General features: G+C 39.7%; 1 protein-coding gene across 1 annotated transcript; it reads left to right on the plus strand.

The window, feature by feature from the left end:
• Positions 1–20,612, plus strand: Tmbim6 (transmembrane BAX inhibitor motif containing 6). The gene is made up of 10 exons (XM_047549810.1): positions 1–74; positions 10,218–10,305; positions 11,072–11,180; positions 13,567–13,687; positions 15,225–15,273; positions 15,386–15,483; positions 15,678–15,757; positions 16,221–16,321; positions 17,184–17,259; positions 18,586–20,612. The coding sequence occupies exons 2-10, from the start codon at positions 10,250–10,252 to the stop codon at positions 18,607–18,609; spliced, it is 714 nt and encodes a 237-aa protein (XP_047405766.1). The 5' UTR covers positions 1–74; positions 10,218–10,249; the 3' UTR covers positions 18,610–20,612.
• Positions 20,613–20,820: the final 208 nt, after the last annotated feature.

The raw sequence follows: 20,820 nt of genomic DNA on the forward strand, positions 1-20,820 counted from the left end.
AGCCGACCCTGGGAGGGTCAGAGCACATCCGGTGTTAGAAGAGCTGGTAGGCTCCTGAGTGGCGGATTAAGAAGGTACGTCTGAAGCTAGGAATGGGCAAACACAGAGTGAGAAATGGAAAGGGAACTCGTGGTTACTGTCTGAGCAAGAGGGGAAGTTGCTTCCGTTCAGACAGATTTCACCTGAGGAAACCGGGCCCACTCTGCGTCGAGACCCGGAAAACTGAGCAGGGAGGGAGCTAGAGAACTAGTGTCGCGCATGCGCAACTGTACAGACGGGGGCGAAGCTGCGTGGTTTTTGGGGGTCCGCCGCCTGGATTTTGCTTCCGAGCGTTATGGATGGCCTTCGCAGTAGCTTCTTTTTCTCCCTCCCATCCGCCTTCTGCCTCCGCTTTCCTTCGCACCGCCCGCCCCCCGCAACGAAGTGCAGACTCAGGTTCCAGTTTCGACTTCTTGAATTCAGGGCACGTCCCCCTTCCTTCCTTCCGAGGTGAATGAAAGCGAAATCTCGGTGGTTGGTGGTCACCCCTGCCTCATTCAGCTCATCCCTACTCTGCTGCAAATTTTCTGGTTTGGTTGCCTCTAGGCGAACCAGTCCAGTCCAGTCCGGGGCTGGAGATAGGGCCGGGTTGGGCAGGCTGCCCTGTCACGGCGGCGTGGGTGATGTCACACTCCCCTATGACACGCAAGATTCCCTAGTTACTTGGGAGCCAACGGCAGAGGCAGTAGGTGAGAAGAGACTGGGGCTTGGCTTCCCAGCCCCACGGGGCAACCCTGCTCTGGTCTGATTGGTTACCTTTGGACAGGTGAGGTGGCCTTGATTACTTGGTCTTGAACTCTGTGGGCAGTCTTAAAGTCTGCTCAGGAAGCACGTCTTTGGGTTGTTTTTTACTTGGACTGATTTACTGAAGCTGTGAAGTAGGCTTTGGTATTTTTTATACAAAGTGTGGTATTGCTTTCCCGTGTCACCCATGTTGCATTGCCTATTCCAACAGCCTTCTATTTACCGAATGCAACTGGGACCGTTTTGCTCATTTGAAACTGTCCCTAGCTCCTCTCACCTTCCTTTTGCCTTCTGCCCATTCCTAACCCTTTTTGCTGAAGAGAATTCCTTTAGGTTTTATATACCTAACCGCAGGAGTTAGGTAACCGCATATTTTAGATACTATCGAAGGCCATTGCGATATTACCAGGAAAAAGAAAACGCACCCCTCTGTGGAAGACCCTGCCCAGCGTGTAGGTTTCCTGCCTATTGTCAGACTGTACCCCATTTTTCTCCGATAAATGCCCATTCCGTACTGTGCCCTCCTAAGCTGGAGATGTGAGGCGAAAAGAAACCCCTCTGTCTTCAGGATCGGCTTTGAATAAATCCTGATTCCTTCTATCAACTACTGTCTCCGGAGTTTGGGGTCACTAGGAGCTCTGGCAGCATGAACATTTGATTCCAGTAACACAGAACAACAAAAATTACTTTGAACTTGAGACTCTGTTCTAGCAATAGTTAACTTGTGAATGTGTAACCAGAAGAGCTGACTGTGTGTGAAACAGAAGGAGTTTAAGGTTAAAGGTTAAGGGCAAATGGATTTTTCTTACTTACTGATACTTACTTATAGTTTATCTTTTGACTGTATGGGGTAATAAGAAATTAGTTCAAGAAAGGGCTGGGGTTGTGGATCAGTGGTAGAGTGCTTGCGTAGCATGTGTGAGGCACTTTCAGTTCTCAGCACCACATAAAATAAAGATCCATCAGCAACTTAAAAAAAGATATTAAAAAGAATTTAGTTCAAGAAAGATTACTGGAATTGTATAATCACATTTTCATGGCTTCTGCATACATATTTCTATAATTAGATTTACTCTGCTGTTTTCTTGTTCCTCTAATATTTTTTATGATTTCAATAATAAAAATCACTGCCATTTTACCTCCAGTAGGAACAGAATGGTTGAATCCTGAGGATTGCAATCTGTAATTTGGAACCAGAGTTTCCTCCTTACATTATTCATCCTGCTATGAAAATATGGCTTGATACCCTTCTTCTCTACTCCCTTCCCCAGAGTTGATCTAAATGAAGTCTTTCTCTCCTAAAGAATAGGAAAAAGTAAACTTAGTATAAATACTTAGTTAACATTTCCAATTTTCCCATCACAGTATAGAGTTCATGCTTTTTGTAGAAATGTTGAAAAATACAAAAGAGTGTAATAGGAATTAACATTTGTTTTGGAAGTTTTGTCTGGTTTAGTTTAAAGATTTCTCTTGGTCTGTGACTGGAACTCCCTTAACAAATCTTATTTTTCTATTGTAGAGTGGAATAGTAGAAAGAACAACAGATTATATAGAAGTCAGAAGACCCTAAATCTGGTTCTGGCTCTATTTTAACTTTCTGATTCTGGCCATATTTATTTTGACTTTCCGATGATGATCAAATCAATTCCAATGTCTGTTAAGTGCTTTACAATGAAATCATACAGATTTTCTTACTGACATTCAGTAGAACAGGTTTTAGTCATCCAGATGAGGAAGCCAAGATGATGATCAGGTAAAAAATGATTTTCCTAAGGTAATGTGTTAGGAGAAGGCAGGACATATAACTCCAGATCTTGTTCTCTTGTTACTATTACATGCACTGTCACTTAACACCCTTTTTTTTCCCCCCCCTTTTAATCCTTAACATGGGGCTAATCATTCTTGCTCTTTGCTCATGGATTGATGTGAAGATCAAAAGAGCTTATGTATATAAAAACACTTTGAAAGTTGTAAAATTTTTTGTAAATGTAGTCAGTAATATCATTATAGAAGATACTACTGCTGGTCTGAAGAGTTTCATTTTATTTCATAAACTACCCAAGGGTATTAATCACCTCTGGGAAAACCACTAAAGAGTCTCATGATGTTCTTTCTTCTCAGTTTTCCTTTGTCACTTTGACTTGGCTCTTGAATCTGGTACAAGTGTCTTCCACTTCACTCATCCCCTGAGTTTCTAACAATGTTATGGAGCCCTTTCTAGTTTTTATATTATACACATTTTCCAAAGAAGGTGTTGAAGAGAAAAAGGCCATAGGGATTGGATTGGCTTTTAGGACTGCAGGAGGGCCCCCTGGAGGTAGGTTCCCCTCTGAGCTAACTGAGGAGTGTAGATTTGAGGTTGTAGGACTTTTGATCTGATAATAGGATCTGGATTTGCCTAGACTCTATGTTGTATTTAAATCTGGGGCATAGTAGAGCCAAATCAGATGCAAGCTACCTGTTCTCAAGGTGAGAAGTTCCTGCACAATTAACTGGAATCCAAAAAAACCTTAAAAACTGCTTTGCCAGGTGAGGGTGAAGTGGATGTGCTATTGGTTCTCATTTATGCTTGTTTTCATTTGGGCTAAATATGGTGGTGTTGGGGAGAGATTACTGGTTTTTACCAGAAGAAAATTATGTATTTAGGATATTGGGGTCTTCTTTGATTCATTTCTGTCAAACAGATGTAGAGTTTCTGTAGTGCCAAAGTTTGGTGCCAAAAAAAAAAGCACCTAATGTTGGAGGCATTCTATCTCCAATTACTGTTAAACTGTTTTGGTTTTGAGGCAGCCTCCTCAAGGTATAGTATAAATGTGCTAGAGGAAAGGTAGACCGTTTAAACAAAAATAATTAAAATTTTTTTTTATTTGTTCTAATTGATTATACATGACAATAGAATGCATTTTACACAAATGGAGCATAACTTCTCATTCCTCTGACTGTACATGGTGCTGAGTCACACCAGTAGTGTAATCACATGTATTTAGGGTAATAATGTCTGTCTCATTCTGTCATCCTTACTGTCCTCACTGCCCCACTCCTCCTCTCCCCTCCCTCTGCATAATCCAAAGTTTCTTCATTCTTCTCTACCTACCCACCCCGACTATGGATCAACATCCCCTTATCAGAGAAAACATTCAGCCTTTGGTTTTTTGGGATTGGCTTATTTCTCTTAGCATGATATTCTCTAGTTCCATCTATTTACCTGCAAATGCCATAATTTCATTCTTCATTAAGGTTGAGTAATATTCCACTGTGTATATGTACCACATTTTATTTATGCATTCATCTTAAAAGTAATTTTAACCAGTAATAAAATTAAATTCATCTTATGTTTTTCGTAGACCTTCCCCCCCTCAATTTAACTCTACTCTCAGGGAATATTAAGCATTCATGATAATATATTGAGTAATATATTAATAATTTTTTTTTAACCCTAGTCCTGGGAATCAAACTCAGGACCTCATGCATGCTAGGCAAGTGCTCTACCACTGAGCTGTATCTCTAGCTCTTAAGTGATATATTTTTAAAAATTAATTTGCATGGCATCTGGAAATCAGGCATAGGATAAATGTCTTCTAAAACTAGACTTTGGGGTTAGACGTGTAACTCAGAGGTAGAACACTTGCCTAGAATGTGCAAGGCCCCGAGTTCCATTCCCAACACCACCAAATAAATAAAACTAGACTCTTAGTTTACATGTTTGACTCATCCTGTGTACAAAGCACTCTTCTAAGCATTTTATTTGTAAGCTTTTTGTAAGATTTTACTTAATCGTCAATCTTGTGAAGTAAAGAAATGATGAAACTGAAACACAGTGAAGTTTAGTGCCAGAAACTTGCTTTCTGTCACATAGCTAAGGAAATAACAGGATTCAGAAACAGGCAGTGCTTTTTTTTGGTCCTGGGGTTTTGAACCAAGGGCCTCACACATTTGCTGTACCACTGAGCTACACACCAGCCTCAGGTGGTGCTCTTAACCACTATGCTAGGGATATAGTTATATAGTTGCAGACCAGACTGGCAACTTAGCAAGACCATCTCAAAATATATTTAAAAAAAAAAAAGTTTTTTTAAAGAAGTAGGGGTAGTTCATTGACAGTAGAACTCCCGAGTTCAATACCCAGTGCCATCGGGATTGAACCCAGTGGCGCCGAACCACTGAGCCACATCCGCAGCCTGCCCCCCCCCCCCCCCCCCCCCGCCTTTTTTTAAAATGTTCTATTTAAAGACAGGGTCTTGCCAAGTTGCTGAGGCTGACTGCCTCAGCCTCCCAAGTTGCTGGGATTACAGGCATGTACCACCACACTAGTGAAAATAAAATTTTAAAAAGAGTTGAGGATATAGTTCAGAGGTAGAGTGCCCCTTGGTTCAATACACGGTAGGTGCAAAAAAGGAAAAAAAAATTGAAAAATTAGGCTTTTCCACCTTTTTTTTTTTTCCCATCCATTGGGATTTTTCTTATAACTCAGTTTGGTACCTTTTGAATATGTGAGAACAGGGTTGAATTATTAAAACAGGAGGGAAAAACTGATCAATTCTCAGCCTAATTAAACTTGTGAACAGTGTTTCTTCTACTAGCTAGTTTAATGTTAAATCGTATACACTGAGGTAACTTCTGTCTTGGCTCCAGTACTCAGCAAGGTTACACACACACACACACACACCAAAAAAAAAAAAAAAAACCACACACACACTGGGTACTGAACTCAGGAACACTCTAACTGAACCACATCTCCAATCCTATTTATTTTTTAGACAAAGTTTCACTGAGTTGCCCAGTCTACTTCCTGCCTCAGCCTACCAAGTAGCTGGGCTAACAGGTGTATGCCACCACACCTGGCATTAGCATGTTATTTTTCAAAGGCAAGGGTTTATTTAAAATATGTACTAAATACATGATAGTTTCTCTTTTGTGTAGATTTGGTGACTTTAACATGTTTTATTTGCATTGTATTTACTAGGTGCATTGAAATAGTATTGTAGAGATTTTTTTTTTTTTTCTTTTAATTTAAGGCTTGACTCTTGATGAAAATCTTCCATTTTAAGATAAGGGTAAGGATAAGAAGGATACATGTAACAAAAACAAGGGATTTGACAAGATATAAGTGTCAACTGATAATAATGTCTCCTCCTGAGCCCCTGTTATGCCTGCCTCCCAAAGCAAAAACAGACCACTGAAATCCCTAACTCAGAATGTGTTTAACCTAGTTTTTCTTTCTTGGTAAAGCTGTGCAGTAAGTTTTTAGCTTTGTAATTTGGGGCAGAAGAGGCTAACCCAGGGAACCACAAAACGGTGATACACAAAACTTTTGTGGTATGTATACATAACAAATGTTGACAGATTGACACGTTTTGGGGTTCCTGCTCTCCTAAAGGTAAAGGCATAATATGAGGGTCTGATTTGGTTATGATTAACACTTGAACACTTATTTCTCCCTTTACAGATGCAGTATAGGCAAATTTCCCATGACTGCAGGAGGCACTCTCCACATTGTATTCTAAATGAATACTCTCCCTGTTTTAGAGTTGCAATTTTGGAGAACTGGGGATTTGGGAAAGGATCCAGTTTCTAGATTTCTATGAATTGGGATTCAGGGTAAGGTAGGCCAGTACTGTTATTGATATTGTAATAAGCTTAGATGTTTATGTTAGAACTATATTGAATTTTTGAGCAACTTGTGCTTTTTTCTTTATTGTACAAATATATGTAGCACTTTTTTAACTGCCTTTTTTTCTTTTCTTTTCTTTTTCTTTTTTTTTTTTGGTACCAGGGGTTGAATCTAAGGGCGTTTAACCACTGAGCCACATCCCCGGCCCTTTTTATTTATTTATTTTTAAATTTTGAGACAAGGCCTCACTAAGTTGCTGAGGGTCATCCTAAGTTGCTGAGGCTGGCTTTGAAATTATGGTCCTCCTGCCTTGGCCTCCCAAGCCACTGGGATTATAGGAGTGCCCCACTGCACCAAGCTAATGCACTTTTAAAGCAAAGATTTTTTTTAACTGTGAGTTCCTCTGGTATGTTAGTTGAGTTACTTGGTTAATGATTTTGAATACTTAAAGTTCTCTTGAAAGCCAGCTGTTCTTAAGACTGAAAATATTTTGGTATGGGAGCTGCTATTTTTGATTTACCAGTGTATTTTAATCTTGTTCAACTGAGTTTTCCCATGGGCTTTTGAAAATGTTGGTATCTCTTTTGTGCAGTTTCTGAGCACAACCAGTTGAGGCTAAAGTAGAAACCTGGTAGGTAAGTTTATTCCAGCTTATTCTATCTGGCAACATGTGAGGGAACATTTTATCTTATTATTTATTTGCATATCAGTTGCTGTTTGGCACAACCTTAGAGCAACTATCTTATTTCCGTGATTCTAAGACCTAGTATTTTTCGTCTTGCTTTTTTTTGTTTTTTTAAAGTACTGGGGCTTGAACCCAGGGGAACTTTACCATTGAGCTATATCCCCAGCTCTTTTGCCCTTTTTGGGGGGGTGCGGAGTGGAACCAGGATTGAAGCTAGGGACGCTTAACTACTGAGCCACATCCCCAGCTCTTTTTTTTTTTTAAGTTTTGAGATGGTGTTGCTAAGTTGGTTAGGGCCTCAAACTTATGATCCTCCCACCTCAGCCTTCAGAGTCTCTGAAATTATAGGTGTGCACCTCACATTTTAACTTTTCTAAAATAAATTTTTTCATATATACATTGTTATATACATTAAGTAATACTTTTTTGCTTTTCTTTTTTTCTCCATATTGCTATTAAAATTGTATACTTTCGCATCTCTGAAATTTGGTAGTTACATAAGTTTCACTTAAATTTGGAACAAGCAGTGTTACCAAAAAAATGAAAATCTTATTTATTATTATTTCAAATGACAAAACCAAGGTGAAATTACTATTTGACATCTCCCTCCCCACCCTTTGATGGTTTTGGCTTTCCCATTAGCAGTTGTGAGAGAGTCCTTGGGGAATGTCAAAGAACACACTGGGACAGAGGAGTTTCTGCCATTGTCCTCTCCCACAGATTCCACTCAGCAGGGTCAGGTTACATGACTATTACCCCTTTTTGACTAACAGTTCCCTGGGTATTTGAGGTCCCCTCCCTCCTTTTGATTCTATAAATTGGAAGTAAGAGGCTGTTGTGAATATTGAGAAACTTGGCTCTGCAGGTTGCTTCAGTATTGTTGCATGTTCTGTCTAGGGATGTCATTAGGGGTGTTAATGGAAACCTTAAGCCAAGACACTTTCCAGGTCCTGAATTCTGCCGTCCTATAAGTGTGCTCTCTAGAGGAAGCATTCATCATGGTTATGGAAGGCTGTGCCTAGCCTTGCAACAGCCTGCAATAATTGCACCATCTAGATCAAGAGGGCCCAGAGCCCTGTGACTTAGAAGAGAAAGCAACAGCTTTAGTTAGGTTCTGCAGCTTTGTACTGTGTGCATCTTTAAGAACAACTAACAAAAGAAGTGAGGTAAGTAGGGATGTTGGTGAAAGAAGAAAGGAAGAAATTAGATAAAGTTGCCAGCTATTTTGTTTTATTTGAAGAAGTAGAATCTCAGGTAATCAATGGAAGTGATATTTATATATGAACTTCCAATAGTGTTATATTTCCACTGACGCAGGACTCCTCAGGAAATTGACTTGAGAATTCTAACTTTCATTGCTTAGATTATGTTGAGTATTGGCCTGGGTGCTAATTAGATTGGGCATAAATAGTTGGCCTGTCTTTCTAACAATTTAAGTTTTGTGTTTGGATCTGGTCTTCCCTGTCATCCCTTTTGGTAGGTTTTAAATAGGTGGGAATCATCAGTCTAATAAGAATTTGGAGGATTTTTATTTAGGAAAGATGAAAGCTCTTGATCAGATCTTTAGTTCTATAGATTGAATGTGTTATTTAGGATTGCATGTTAAGATAGGGGAACGGGCATAACTTTAAACTTTGAAATAATCAGGCTCTTAGCGTCTTAAGTGTATAAATTTCCCCCTATTTATAATTTACTGAATGAAGAAAAAAAATCTTTTATTTGTGATAGTTCCAGAGACATTTGCTCTAGTATGGTGTATTTAAATAATAAAAACTTAAAAAAAAAAGAAAGAAAGAAAGAAAGAAAAAGAACCTTGAGGTTCTGGGGGCATAGCCTAGTTCTGTGCTTGCCTAGTATGCCTTAGGCCCTGGATTCAATCCCCAGAATCTAGGCTGTGGGTGGAACCTTGACTTTATGGTGTACACCTAATGTAACCTGGATATGGTTCAGTTTTTGGCTTACTGGAACAGTTGAGAAAATCTGAATAAGGTCTGTATAACATTGCATCAGTATTAATTTCTTGGTTTGATCATTGTTTTCAGGGTATACATACTGACATATTTAGGTGCATTATTGTGTCTACAAAGCTTAGGGGGAAAAATAAAGTATTAGAATTTTTTTTATAGTACTAGAGACTGACCCCAGGGGTGCCCTACTTCTGATTATTTATATATAAATAATATATATTATTATTATATTATTAATAATATACATTATTATTTTTAAATTAAATTTAATTTTTTTTGGTGATTGGGTCTCACCATGTTGCCCAGACTGGATTTGAATTTCAGCCTCTCAAGTAACTGAGATTCCAGGGATTTCAGGCATGCACCACCATGCTTGGCAGAAAAATATTTTTTTAAGTCTTTATATATATGATGTATATAGAAAAAAAAAGGATAAGGCAAATATGGTGAAATATTGACATTTAGAAAATCTGGTGAAGAATATTACAGGAAATCTTGGTACTATGCCAACCAATCTATGAGAAAGATTCTGTACAAAAAACACAGAACAATCTTTTTTTTAAAATCCTCCTTGTGTAAATTTTTCATGCAGGTGTAGGAACTTTTTTTTTTATTATTAAATTGTGAATCCATTTTAGTTTGGTTCTAAACTGTATTATGTATTAAATATACATGTGTATATTTATAATGCAGGTCCTAGTGCCAGAGGGAGCTTTATTGTTTTGCCTTTTTTTTTTTTTTTAATACCCTTGAAGGCCCTTACTGAGGGAATTCTCTAGCATCTTATGACATAAAATTGCTTTATATGCCAGTGACTGAGTCCCTTTATCTAAATTGCTGATTGAGAATTTGTTTTTTAAAGGGCAAATTACCTTCTGAAAGAATAGAAATCAAATTATAGTAATAAAATAATGATAGTAACAAAATAGTTTGGGGGAGAAGAAGATGGGTTAATTTTCTCTGTCCCCTGTAAAATGGTTGCCTATGATTGCTAGTGTATTCTAGGCGTATGTAAAATGAAAATGGTTTTGTAAGGGCAGTGGAATCTTAGAAAACTTTCTTTTTCCCAAACTTATTTCTCTCTGATTACATTGCTGTTTCTTATAAGAAAAATGTTTGTGTTATTTATATCTTAGTATTTTTAGAATAACCTTTCTTTTTGATTGTACAGAGCGGAGGTTGTGTCACACAGACTCTAGAACCATGAACATATTTGATCGGAAGATCAACTTTGATGCACTTTTAAAATTTTCACATATGTAAGTGTTTTAACCTCTATGGTGTTTTTTTCCCCCTTTCTTCTTTCTTTATTTTCTGGGAGGGGAGAGGAGTAGGGTGATAAGAGGTGAGTCCTGGGGATTGAACCCAGGGGTGCTTTTATCACTGAGTTACTTCCCCAGTCCTATTTTTTATTTTGAGATAGAGTCTTACTAAGTTGCTGAGGCTGGCCTTGATCCTTCTGCCTCAGCCTCCTAGTCTTTGAGATGACGGGCAGGCGACACCTTGTGGGTCTTGACCTGTGGTGTATTACTGCATTTCCTGTCATCTGGTTTCTTTTCCTAAATTCTATAAATATAAATTAGCAAATTAACTTGGCTAGATTTCAGAGGACTTGATAAAAGTACACAGATTCTAATGGCTGCTATGCGATCTCTGGAAAGTAATTTATTCTAGTTTGTGTACTAATTGTTCATAAATTTGGGCTTTTGGCTCTTCTCTAGAGTTTAAGATTCTGTTAAGAACTGGGACTGGAGCTTAGTGTTAGAGCACTTGCCTTGCATGTGTGAGGCCCTATGTTCAAGCCCTGTCACCACACACAGAGAAATAAAGATTCTGTTAACCTATTTTTCAGAGCATTCTTTTTTTTTTTTTTAATTAAATATGCTATCCCTTATTAAATAAGTATCTCACACTCTTTGTAATACAACATTTGCAAATTCCCTGGGGAAGAGAGGGAGAAATAATTCCTAGTTTAGTGTTGAGACTGGTCCCAGAGCAATGACCGTTTTGAACATTTTTTCTTAGAACCCCCTCGACACAGCAGCACTTGAAGAAGGTCTATGCCAGTTTTGCCCTTTGTATGTTTCTGGCGTCTGCGGGAGCCTATGTCCATGTGGTCACTCATTTCATTCAGGTAAGAACGGGCTTCAGCCAGCTCAGCACGATGGTCCATTCCTGTGCCCCTCCTTAATTCTTATCAGTAGTTTGAGATCTGAACTCAGCCAGCTATTAAATCAAGATGTGTAAAACCATTTAAATTTTCTGGCAAGTGTGCCCCTCTAGTTACTGAAAACAGAATGTTTTAACTTAGCACTGAATGGTGTGCTGCTGACATTAAGACATAGAAGAGTTGTCATGTGCCTGCTGAGGTTTGTTCACATGGTAGCCTTTCTGTCTTTCCTCTCTTTGTTGCCTCAGTGATTGTGGAGTACTCGTGTACGGAACACCAGTTGTACCATTAATTATCAGGAGAGGCCAGATTGAGACCTTTATAGATTTGACCTATTTTGTTCTCTGATATCTGCAGGTCTCATTTTCCTGTTCTGAGGGAGAGTTGGGTTTGGCAACAGGAATAGAATAGAAGGCATAGTTTCAAAGAATAATCAAAAAGTTTGAAGTTCTCACTAACCAAATCTTATCCTTTTTGAGTGTCCTTTTTAGTATGCAGTGGTATTTGCCACTGCAGAGGAGAACTATCTCTTGCTCTGGGATTTTTTTTTTTTTCTAGTAAGGATTTTGTGAAAAATTGCATCAGACTGTATTGGGGATGGAACCCAGGGCTTCGCACATGCGAGGCAAGTTCTCTACCACTGAGCTAAGTCCTCAGTCCTTTTTATTTTTTATTTTGAGACAAGCCTTAAGTTGCCCAGGTTGTTCTCACTTTGGGATCCTCCTGCCTTGGCAGTTGCTGGAGTTGGCTGGGATTACAGGTGCGCAGCACTGCATCCCACAAGGACTGGGCTTTTGATCCTTGAGTTCTAGACAAGGGTCGGCCCTTTTGTCTGTCTTTCTTTCTTTCTTTCTTTTTTTTTTGGAAGTAATATAGTAAAATACAGTCAATCCTCATTATTCACTGATTCTTTATTTGGGGATTCAATTACTTGCTAAAATTTGTAACTCCAAAATCAGTACTCATAGCACTTTATACAGATGTGGAGTGGTGAAAAATTCGATTCCTATGTTGAGTCATGTTCCCAGTGGAGGTCAGGAAAGACAACACTCTGCTTTCTTGTTTCAGTTCTCATACTGTAATCAAATGTCTTTCACAGGGTTGCAACTTGGGGGGGGGGGGGGGCGGTTTGTTTTGTTGTTTTTGGTGCTGGAGATAGAAACCCAGGGCTTCACAAGTGCTTTTTATCCCTGAGGTACTCCCCCAGCCCATTTTTGTGTTTTTTGTTGGTAATTTTGCTATTTGAAATTTAAACAGCATGGTATTGAAGTGCTACATAAAACAGGGTTATGTGTTAGTTGTTTTGTGAAAATGTAACCAGGAGCTTGCAGGAATCTAACCCTATATTTTCTAGGAAGGTCTCAGTATTCACTAATTCATTGTCCACTGTGACTTTATACTTTGTGTGTGTGTGTGTGTGTGTGTGTGTGTGTGCGCGCGTGAGCACTTGCTAGACATGGAACCCAGGGGCTTACGCTATGACTTTGTAACAAAACTACTGAGTTTTGAGAATGAACAGTATTTTTAAAGAACTATGGGAACTTCAGTGTACACATCTATCCTTTTTATAAAACAAATAAATGTTTATTGTAGAAAATTCAGAAATAGACTAATGATGAAAAGGAAGTATTTAGAAAGAAAGAAACTCCATAAGCCCAGAAATTATCAAAAAAAAAAAATTATTGTAAACATTTTGGTACTCATCAGTCTTCTCTCTCTCTCTCTCTCTCTCTCTTTTTTTTTTTTTTGGTACTAGGGACTGAATCCAGGGACTCATACTAAGCAAGTGCTCTATCTACCACTAAGCTTTTATCTCCAGCCCTTTCTATCTGATTTTGAGACAGGGTCTCACTAGGTTATTCAGTATAACCTTGAACTTGAGATCCTCCTGCCTCAGCCTCCCAAGTAGCTGGAATTGTAGGCATGCGCCATTTTGCCAGGCTGCCTTTTTTTGTTTGTTTGTTTCTTCATCTTTTTCTTCTTTTTTTAAGTGATCAAAAAGGGATCATTTTATTCTTTTAGATCAAATGTTCTTCAAGCATTTGTCAGTTTGGTTCATCTTTTCTATTTCTGAGTCAGGACTCACTCATAGTGTGACTTGAGTAGATATACTGTAGCTGATGGACTACCTACCCAAGCCAGAAGGCCTTCATTCAGGATCCCCCATGGTCCTAACCCTGATCTTCAAAACTTCTGGTTTCTCTTCCCACCCCTGAGAAAATACTACCCTTTCCCTTGCCTCCAGGTTAGAAACAAATATTAGGAAGTTTATATGAGTGTTTGAACCTAGTAAGATTTGCAAAATAAATTTGAAATTTTCAAGTATTTAATTATTGAATGGCTCTGACAGGCCGGCCTACTCTCTGCCTTGGGCTCCCTGGGGTTAATGATTTGGCTGATGGTCACACCTCATAGCCGTGAAACTGAGCAGAAAAGACTGGGACTTCTCGCTGGATTTGCTTTCCTTACAGGTATGTTAAGGGATTGGTCTAATTTTGAGGGCATAGAGGAACTGTATTTTAATTATCTCTTTAGACTAAAGCTTGAGATTTGTATTTATTCTAGTTTACCCCAACAGCATGCTTTCCTCTCTGCCTATTCCAGTTATAAAATTCCTTCAGAAGACTTCTCTTTGTGTAGAGTCTTTCATGAAGTATCTCACTCTGTTGTAATTTTTTCCTTCTCCCTTTCTGGCCTCTTCTAGCTCTGTGCCAACCAGTCATACTTGTATTTGAATATTCTCTGTCTTGTACTACTTTCCTACTTCTTTATTGATGTTCCTACTTTCTTATTTCTTACAGGTTCATGTTGCTTCCCTGTTCATAGAGTGAGCTGTTTTGTGACTAGCAACTGTGACTTCTATTTTTATATTTAAATATGGGTATTATGTGCTGAAATGAATGAGGGTTGAGGCTGTTAGTGGTACACATTGGACTAAACTAGATCTAAGAATCTGGTTTAGTTAGACCCACACAAGCCACTATCTTGGGAGCATCTGTTCAAAGCTTTGCCAATCATTAAAGCCACACATTGAGTTATTCATTACACAGCACAGTTCACTGGTTCTCAAGGAAAGAATTAAAAGTGCATTATCATGGAGCTGGGCATGGTGGTGCACACCTGTAATCCCAGCAACTCTGGAGGCCCATATGGGAAGATCACAAGTTTGAAGCTAGCCTCGGGAACTTAGTGAGATCCTGTCTCAAGATAAAAAATAAAAATGGCTGGGGATGTGGTTCATTGGTAAAGCCCCTCTGTGTTCAACCTCCAGTACCAGGGGGCGGTGGGGTGCACTATCATTAAAGGAAATAGGACTCAGGCTGCATAATAAGAACACTTGCAGAGCAAACTTGAATTTGTACTGCTTGTTCTGAGTGACACTCTATATAGTGTTAAGGAAATTTTAGAAAGGAAGGGATTTAGGGATTAAGATTCTCGAATCAGGGAAAGCTAGTTTTTGAAGGCATTAAGGGGTAGAATTATCAGGAGGAGAAAAGGAAATTGCCAGAGTAGGAGAAATGCTGGGCCGGAACAGATTGCCCTCCTGTTGGCAGGTATCCACCTGCAGAACCAGTCTGACCTTTCTTTGCCGTAAAGGGAGTCAGTTCTGCATAATTGCAAAGTTGCCACAAGATCCTGCTTTTACCCTTGTACTAATTCTTGATCTGGTCCACATGACATTTATACAACATTCCAACTTAAAAATACTCAACATGCCTGCTTCATTTTTTTCTAATTTCTGTTCCTCCTGGGATCCATCCATGATTTTGAGCTAAGAGGACAATTTTGTGACTGTTTATAAATAACTTCCATGTATATCACTTAAAAAAAATGATTAAGGAAGAGAGAGGAGAGAGATTTAATTACTTTAGTCCACATGTTTGTGTTTTTAGGAACACAAGTGTGCCTGTGCTATTAACAATTATAAGCCTTTGGACAAGGAATCTCTTCAAGAATTTTTGGTAATATTGTGTTCTGGGTTTTTTTATTTATTTGTTTGTTTTCTAGGAGTTGGCCTGGGCCCTGCTCTGGAGTTGTGCATTGCTGTCAATCCTAGGTAACTGTTTTAGTAGTAGTATTTTGTGTTTTTTACCTTTAGGAACATGTCTTCTAAATATAGTCCATATACCTGTGACCCTCAAATCCTAATGGGTCTTTTTCTTTAACAGCATCCTTCCCACTGCTTTCATGGGCACAGCAATGATCTTCACCTGCTTTACCCTGAGTGCACTCTATGCCAGGCGCCGGAGTTACCTCTTCCTCGGAGGTAGGTGTGGACTGGGAAACAGAGCAGGGCTCTTCTCTAGCCAGAATTCTCACCAGGATTCTTTCCCTATTTCAACTCCATGGTGACTGTTGGGTTGCTATTAAAAGTCTTCATTTAGGGGGATATAAGAAATGGCTTTAATGAGATTGCTTTACTTTGGCTTCTCAGGATAACCTTTCACCATGTCTTAATAGGTATCTTGATGTCAGCCATGAGCCTGATGCTCTTGTCTTCCCTGGGGAATCTTTTCTTTGGATCCATTTGGCTTTTCCAGGTGAGATTTTGCGTAGAACTTTCCAGTAGCTCTTTGCCTGATACTGCTTTTTTCTCCCTTAACCCTAAAGCAAGGTAGGCTGAGAATCCTCTAGGATGCTCACCTTCTTTCAGCAGTGCCTTCCAAGCCTTCCCACCTAACCGTTTAAAAATGGAGCTTCTGCTGCAGGTGAAAGTTATAGGTTGAATGTTGTTGGGCATTGCTGAGGATAAGGTGGTTTGCTCAGAGGTCATTGGTCTTAGGCCAATCTCACCATGTTTGTTAAAAATAGTGGAAGCTCTTCTAGTGACCTAAAAGAGTGAAAGTAGAATTTGTGCCTTGGGAAGTAATGTGATCTTCATCATTGTTTATTTGGTTAGCATTTAATACACTTTTAAGTGACTAAGAGCCAAAAAATATGATTTTTTTTCCCCCTCTACTACTAGTATTATATGTTAACTTTATCATATTCTTTTTTTGTTAGGCAAACCTGTATTTGGGGCTGGTGGTCATGTGTGGCTTTGTCCTTTTTGATACTCAACTCATTATTGAAAAGGCTGAAAATGGTGATAAGGATTATATCTGGTGAGTGTGAGAAGTGGTCTATAACAAGAATAAAGGTTGAGGCGTACTGTTCTGTTCCACAGCTGAACTTAGGTGACAAAGCTTCAGGAATATATGTGGTATCCTGGTTTTGGAACCATGTATTGATAGCATAGTCTCTGTCAATTCCTAAAAGGTATTGGATTTTTAAAAACTGGACTAATGTATGGTTGTTTTTCCAAAATTTTGTTGTCTCCCCCACCCTGTCCCTTTTGCAGTGCTGGGGATTGAATCCAGAGCCTCATGTATGCCAGACAAGCATTCTACCACTGAGCTATACCTCCAGCCCTCCATAATTTTAATAGTAGCTAACTTCAAGCAGGAGAGAAGGAAAGGGCCTTTATAGTTTCTGTGTTTTTTAAACACTTAACATTGAAACTAGGTGTAGTTGCACATACTTGTAATTCCAGCTGCCTGGGAGGCTGAGTTAGGAGGAGTCTTAAGTTTGAGGCCAGCTTGAGCAACTTATTGAAACTCTGGATGTAGCTCAGTGGTAGAGCCACCCCTAGGTTCAATTCCGAGTACCACCCTCCTACAAAGAAAACTTTTAACAATAAGAGGAAAGATGTTCTAGTTTTCTGAGTATCATAATCTTTTCAAAGTCTTATACCAATTGGTATAAAGGTAGTTCAGGGTTCAGACTTTGACCTCTGCAGAGTCCAAAGCTCAGTCTCTTTGTGCCACGTGGCTTCATTGAGTTGAAAAGGGTTCCTGACGAGAATATTGCTTCCTTAGTTGGGGTGGAGTGTTAGAGGCACTGACTCCTGGGTGGGGTTGGTATTTATGTTCTGGCCTTTGTTGGCTTATGGGAAATATAGCTCATAACTTGGTTCTTCTTTTTCAGGCACTGCATTGATCTCTTCTTAGATTTCGTTACTCTCTTCAGAAAACTCATGATGATCCTGGCTATGAATGAGAAGGTTAGTCAACTACAACCTACAGATGAGAGAATGGTTCCTCAGCTCAGCATCTGAGAAAACTTCAGATTTAAAAATTTGCTGACACACTTTGTAGGTCCAGGGTAACTGTAAAGCAGGCCACTGAGCAAGAGATAAATGAGAATTCTTCAGCTGAGAAGAAAAAGGAAGAAGTAAAAATAATCTCTTTTTCCCTTAGCCAATCCCTGAGATTAGTATCAAAGGGAAAAGATCTTCAGTGGCAATAAGAAAGAGCCTACTATATGAAGAATTTAAGGACTGTAAAGATAATTAGGATTTAGAAAAAGTTCCTGGAAAGAACATTAATGTAATATTGTCAGCTAGCTTTTGTAAACTTGTACAAAAGTAAACCAGTTTTAACCATTTATTAGTCTTAACTTTTTTCCAAAGAGGAATTCTGTATCAAATAATCTAGTTCAGAAGTAGGAGAATAAATGAAACTGCAGGCTTTTCTTTACAATCCTTATTCTGGACCATGAGACAGTACGTGGTGGGGGAAGTGGGTAACTTGATGGGTTCTGTCTGGGCAGTGCCTCCTTAGACTGAAAACCAAACAAGTACACCAGTTTTCATCAGAGCATCTCAATTTTTATTTCTTTAATCCATTGGGCTATCACCTAAGATTGATTAGAGTCCCCAGACTAGATTATCTCCGAATGTTGGCTTATGCTGCAAATTCATGCTCCCCTTCCAGTGGAGAATGCTTCCCAGTCCTAATGGAAAGTTGATGGTCTTGGCCTTAGTTTTTGCTTTTTTAGGATAAACTGCCAATCTGTAGCCTTCACTGACTGGGATCTGAACTGTGGTGGTTGTGAGTAGTCATGGCACCTACTCTCACCAAAGTGAGGCAGGTCACCCAGGTACTCCTGGGGTGGGGCTGGGGACAGGTGCTTAGCTTTTATTTTCATCAAGTCTGTCAGCAACTTTGGAGGAAGAACCACTAGTGGAAGGTGGTTGAGATTTTAGTACTTGCTGAGCTGAGGGAACAAGTCCATATCTCTTTCTAGTCCCTAACCAAAAAGCACACTCAACCCCCCCCCCGTGTTGGGGAAAGAACCCAGTAATGAGTGCTCAGTGAGTACTCTACTACTGCGCTACATCCCTAGCCCTCTAGCCCTTTTTATTTTTTATTTTGAGACAGTGTCTCACTAAGTTGCTGAGGCTGGCCTCAAACTTTTGATCTTCCTACCTCAGCATCCCCAGTAGCTGGGATTACATGCAAGCACCACAACTCCTAGCTTCACTCAAGACTTTGGGCTTGCATGTCAAATGCCAGAAATTAATTGGGTGATTTTTCTTCATTTACAGGACAAAAAGAAAGAGAAGAAGTGAAATGACCATCCAGCCTTTCCCAGTTCGACTTACTCTCCCTCCACCCCTCACGTCCTCTTTGCACACATTACAGGTGGCGTGTTCTGTGATAATGAAAAGCATCAGAAAAACTTTTGTACTTTGTGGTTTTCTCTATTTTGAATATTTTGATCAAAAAACTGATTAGCAAAATATAGTTTGGAGTTTGGCTTCATATTCCTGGGGTTCTTCCTCACTTTCTTTTCTGTTAGCCCATCCTTAGTGTCTTATTCTGCTCAGGCAACCAGCCCACCATGATGAAGAGTGGGGCCAGCAGAGGGAGCAAACTCCAGGAGTCAGTGTTCCCACCAAGCCTCACCAAGTGGATCCAAACTGGTAGAGACACCTCAGCCCAGTCTTCCTTCGCATTGTTTGATTTGCATGCAGTTCCCATGGGACTAGGCAGTGTGTTTTTCATTGGGAAGAAGTTTGACAGTCCTGTGGTTAACTTAGACTTATTGTATCTGAACTGCCAACCTTACAAAGAATGCAAAGAGCCTGTTTCTCTGGGGTTGCTTTGCTGCTTCTGTGCTGCCCAGGCTGGTCTGGCAAACACCTTTCTACCTTGCCATCACAAAGGGAATGTGAATTTCTGTATGTTCCCTTTCCCACCCCTACCTGACCCTTAGGGAATCTGCCTGCTTTCCATCATGGGGTGGGAGGACTTCAGCACAAAGGGAAGACTAATTCTTGTCAGGCATTTATGAAAAAACTGAGTATGTATGGCAAGGTAGAAGGTAACAGTTTCCGAATTTCTCTTTTTTTTTTTTTTGTATTTTTGTCATTGTTGGTTTTTAAAATTGGTTAATACCTTTGTTACTGAGTGGCCTTCACCAGGTGTCTATAAAGGTTTCCAGAGAGGAAGGATAGGGAAGGAGAATGGTTGAGCCTCTGGGGCTAATAGGAATGAATTCTGCCAGACAAACCTAGGTGAGGACATGTTTGGAGCAGTGGGGGACAAATCTTCTCCACCAACCCTAGTGGTTCCTTGTTCAGATCAGTGAAGCAGAACTGTGGTGACTTGCAAGTCAGCAATCGTAACAGCCCTTCAGTGCATTTTTTTGTCTAACCCCACCTGGACACTATTGGTATGTCAGGGCAGAGATTTGAGACAGTAGGTTCATGTTCATTTTTCAGATGCACTTTAGTTTTTGGCCTGTTCACTTGTTTCCAAAAATCTGCAGTCTTTCTTTTAATCAGGAGCCGGGTGGCCAGAGTTCCCATTCCGTGCAGCTTTGGGGTTACAAGCATGGCCAGGTAGTCCTAATGGGGATTGCCAACTTCTTCCTTTGGGCTACCACAGTCAGTTACACAAAAGAGCAGTATCAGGAGTGGTTGTGGCCTGCAGTACTCAGGTTTTAATGCAAGGGGACCAAGCCATTGAAAGCGCATTACCAGTAGGACACTATTTTTGGCTCTCCCTGAACAACCAGTACATTTTGACACAGTGACTGCTGGTTTGCAGTGTACCATGTCACTGTGCCATTCCATGAAACTGTTTCAGAAATGGCCTGCCACCCAGTATGGCTTGCTTTTATAGAGGATGCTACCTTCTGGTGTAGCTACTGCTGCCTCTAGCCCTCAAACTTGAGAACTTCCTAAAGGGACTTCCTGTTAAGCCCTAATTATCAACTCTCCATAAATTTGGTGATTCTCTGCCAAGTCTGAGAATCTGAGTTCCACCTTTGAAGCCAGACTCCCATCTCTTACGCTTTTTTTGCTTGGGATAAAGGAGTTTTTCTTTAGAAACAGTGCCAAGAATGACAAGATATAAATAAACTACTTTTAAAGAAAATGCATAACAGGTTTTTAATACAGGTATCACTGTAATTTCCACTTTCTTTTCTAGTTCCTTGATTTTCAGCTCAGGCTGCATTCTCTAACTCATACTGTGAAGAAAAAGGTGTTTTTGATTCAAAAATATATGATATCTACATAGTCTTAATTTGTAAAAAATAAAGAAAATTCTTTAACCTTTCCTGATATATATGTGTGTGTATATGTGTGTGTGTATGTAAAATCAAGGGCACTGCTGGACAGGGCTTGGGGTCCTGTCTCACTAGTGGGAGCTGGTAGTGGGGCTATTAAGGGCCTGCTCTAGATGTAGATAGGAGTGAGGAACTCCCCCACAAGCCCAACTTGGCCCTCCCACTCTGTAGTTCCAAAGAGACATGTACGTTGGGATTTCCTCTG

The sequence above is a fragment of the Sciurus carolinensis genome, chromosome 4 (genome assembly GCF_902686445.1).
Source record: "Sciurus carolinensis chromosome 4, mSciCar1.2, whole genome shotgun sequence".
Lineage (NCBI taxonomy): Eukaryota > Metazoa > Chordata > Mammalia > Rodentia > Sciuridae > Sciurus > Sciurus carolinensis.

Bases quoted from the DNA above. Each gene is read 5' to 3' on its own strand.
- Tmbim6 (XM_047549810.1), top strand. From the start codon at position 10,250: ATGAACATATTTGATCGGAAGATCAACTTTGATGCACTTTTAAAATTT. The intron at 11,181-13,566 runs GTAAGAACGGGC...TGGCTCTGACAG, and splicing joins TGGTCACTCATTTCATTCAG to GCCGGCCTACTCTCTGCCTT. The intron at 15,274-15,385 runs GTAACTGTTTTA...TTTCTTTAACAG, and splicing joins TGCATTGCTGTCAATCCTAG to CATCCTTCCCACTGCTTTCA.